Source organism: Talpa europaea (assembly GCF_964194135.1).
Source record: "Talpa europaea genome assembly, chromosome: X".
NCBI lineage: Eukaryota > Metazoa > Chordata > Mammalia > Eulipotyphla > Talpidae > Talpa > Talpa europaea.
Window position 1 is genome coordinate 15,512,356 of NC_140081.1, and position 2,770 is coordinate 15,515,125.

The 2,770-nt window shown below is 43.4% G+C and overlaps 1 protein-coding gene across 1 annotated transcript; it reads left to right on the forward strand.

Annotated features, from left to right (window-relative positions):
• Window positions 1-300: 300 nt before the first annotated feature.
• On the forward strand, window positions 301-1,562 carry LOC311187459 (melanoma-associated antigen B10-like). Its single transcript, XM_084258871.1, has 2 exons — window positions 301-538; window positions 658-1,562. Exons 1-2 carry the CDS (start codon window positions 464-466, stop codon window positions 1,519-1,521), a joined length of 939 nt encoding a protein of 312 aa, XP_084114997.1. The 5' UTR covers window positions 301-463; the 3' UTR covers window positions 1,522-1,562.
• Window positions 1,563-2,770: the final 1,208 nt, after the last annotated feature.

Below are 2,770 nucleotides of genomic sequence, written 5' to 3' on the forward strand. Positions count from 1 at the left end.
GCTTCCAGAGTCAAAGTTATGGTTCTGAGAGTGAACTGAGAGAAACATGACCTACCCAAACAGAGGGAACTCCACAGAGCCTGGTCCTTGCAGGTGTTACGTCACCCCAGTAGGACCCGGAAAAAAAGCCTAAAGTATACCTTTTAATTACTTTAACATTTAATAGGAGAACAAGAATCTTGTAGCTTCCTAAAGCAATGCACATAAGAAAACCTGAAGAAGTAGCCATCCATAACACCAAGGTGGTATCTCTCTGAGGAAGGGGAAGACATGAACATTTTTTTTTTTCTTTTTCAGGAAGTTACTAATGACAATCTGATGTGGACATTTGTTTTTTTTTTTTTTCCTCAGATTTTATCACTTTGTCAGTCATTTACATAACTGTATCACACCATTTTACCCTGTTTCCTCCAGATCACTGACTCACCTTGCTGTTTATCTGTTGTACCAGACCAGAGTCTCCATGCCTCGGGGACAGAAGAGTAAGCTCCGTGCCCGGGAGAAACGCCGCCAGGCTCAGGAAGAGCAGGGGGATCTGGTGGGTGTTCAACCCTCTGCAGGAGTGGGAGAAGTGGGAGAGGTGTTCCATACCCCTTTTTCTCCTGTTGGTGTTTTCCCCAGAACTCACCTACTGCTGGGTTATGTTGAAATTCACAGAGTCCTCAGGAAGGCACATCCATGGGCACTACTGCTGCAGCTGCTTCAGAGGAGACATCTGATGTGGGCACTAGCTTCCAAGAAGGTGGTTCAAGATCCTCACAGAACCCACCAGTTACCGAGCCCTTCCGCAGAGGCCCTATAGATGAGAAGGTGGTTATGATGGTGCATTACATGCTGTACAAGTATGAGATGAAAGAGCCCATTAGCAAGGGGGATATGCTGAGAAATGTAATCCAGATGTACAAGAATCACTTCCATGAGATTCTCAGGAGAGCTTCTGAGTATCTAGAGCTGATCTTTGGGCTTGATCTCAAGGAAGTAGATCCCAACAGGCACATCTATGTCCTTGTCAACAAATTAGAAACAACCTATGATGGGATGCCTGGTGGTGAAGGAAGTATACCCAAGACAGGTCTGCTGATGACTGTCCTGGGTGTCATCTTCACCAAGGGCAACTGTGCCTCTGAGGCAGAGGTCTGGGAAGTCCTCAATATGATGGGGATATATGATGGGAGGAGACACTTCATTTATGGGGAGCCCAGAAAGCTCATCACCCAAGATTTGGTGCAGGAAAATTACCTAGAGTACCGCCAGGTGGCTGGCAGTGATCCACCATGTTATGAGTTTTTGTGGGGCCCAAGGGCCCACGCTGAAACCAGTAAGATGAAAGTCCTGGAGTTTTTGGCAAAAATCCATGATACCACTCCTAGTGCTTTCCCAGTCTGGTATCAAGAAGCTCTGAAAGATGAGGAAGAGAGATCCCAAGCCAGAGCTGCAGCCAGGGCTCGTAATGCTGCCAGAGCGGATGCTCGTGCCAAGGCCAAGGGCAGCAACTCCTCCCGTCACTTTAATAAATTCTGAGGCACATTCATCACTATTGCTAAAAAGTTCATTCGCTCATTAGTAGAAGGTCAGGGTGGGGCTGAATAAACACAGTATTTACCATGTTGTGTTCCGTTTAAGTAAAGTGTCCTCTAAGTTATATATGTATATATATATATATGTTAAGTAATGAGTTTTAAATTGTTCTTTTAATAGAAAGTTTCTCTTAGTTTCCAAATTCTACTTTGTGAATGACATGGATCAAATTTTTGCTGTGTATGAGATTTAAGAGTAGGAGATTATTATTCTAAACCAAATTAGGAAACTCTCCATCTTTTTTCTGATTTGCAACAAGATAATTTGCCAATGGCATTGCCTTGGAAATGTAAAAGAATTCAGCAGTAAAATAGTTGGCATCAAGGCATAGAGGAAAAAAAATGTAAGAGATTGCCAAATGATGCATTCTGTAATGACTTTTATTCTGTTGTTTAAAATTAAATAACATATGACTGGATATATGTAGATTATCCAAGAATGTAAAATTAATTACCTAATAAATTACACATCTTACAGACTGTCTCATTTATTTTTCAAATATTCCTTGAGCACCTGTTCTTTGGAAGGTTCTGTGATAGTACTGGGAATAGCAGGATAAAAGAACCAGTGAACCCATAGAATTTGAGAGTCCAGGAGCAGCTGTTACATCAGAAAGATGTGAGATACATCCTAAGACCTAAGGGCAAGTCAAAAGAAGAAAGAGGACATGGGAGGATTCAGATGAGAGCAAGTATAAATGCCCTGAGGCAAGAAGGTTTGGGGTACTGGGGAATTGCAAGTCCTTCAAGGTGAGTCAAAGTTAAGCTGGGGGCCTCCTGGTGGTGCAGAGATTAAAGTCACAGCATTATGAAGCTATCTCCAGCCTCTGTGGTATGAGTTCAATCCCCTGGCCAGGGAGCTGACCCACATGGCACAGCACACCTCTCCTGTCTCGCTCACTGCTCCCCTCAGCAGTGTATTTCAGTCGATCTGCCTGTTCTGCTCCCCACTCTGGTGAATCCTCTCATCTCCCCCACACCTCTGGCCTACATCCCAGTTTTTGTATGCATAAATAAATCTTTAAAAAATAAACAACAAAGTTAAGGTGGTATTAAGGTTTGAGAGTGATGGACAGGGGCCAGATCCTTAGGTTTTTCCTCAAACCTGGAATGAGAAGCTGCTTCTATAGCAGCTACTTTGGGGTCATGGATAGACCTAAAAGAAATCTCTTCCTGAGGTGTCTTGGGCTTTT

Bases quoted from the DNA above. Each gene is read 5' to 3' on its own strand.
- LOC311187459 (XM_084258871.1), top strand. From the start codon at position 464: ATGCCTCGGGGACAGAAGAGTAAGCTCCGTGCCCGGGAGAAACGCCGC. The intron at 539-657 runs GTGGGTGTTCAA...TGAAATTCACAG, and splicing joins AGGAAGAGCAGGGGGATCTG to AGTCCTCAGGAAGGCACATC.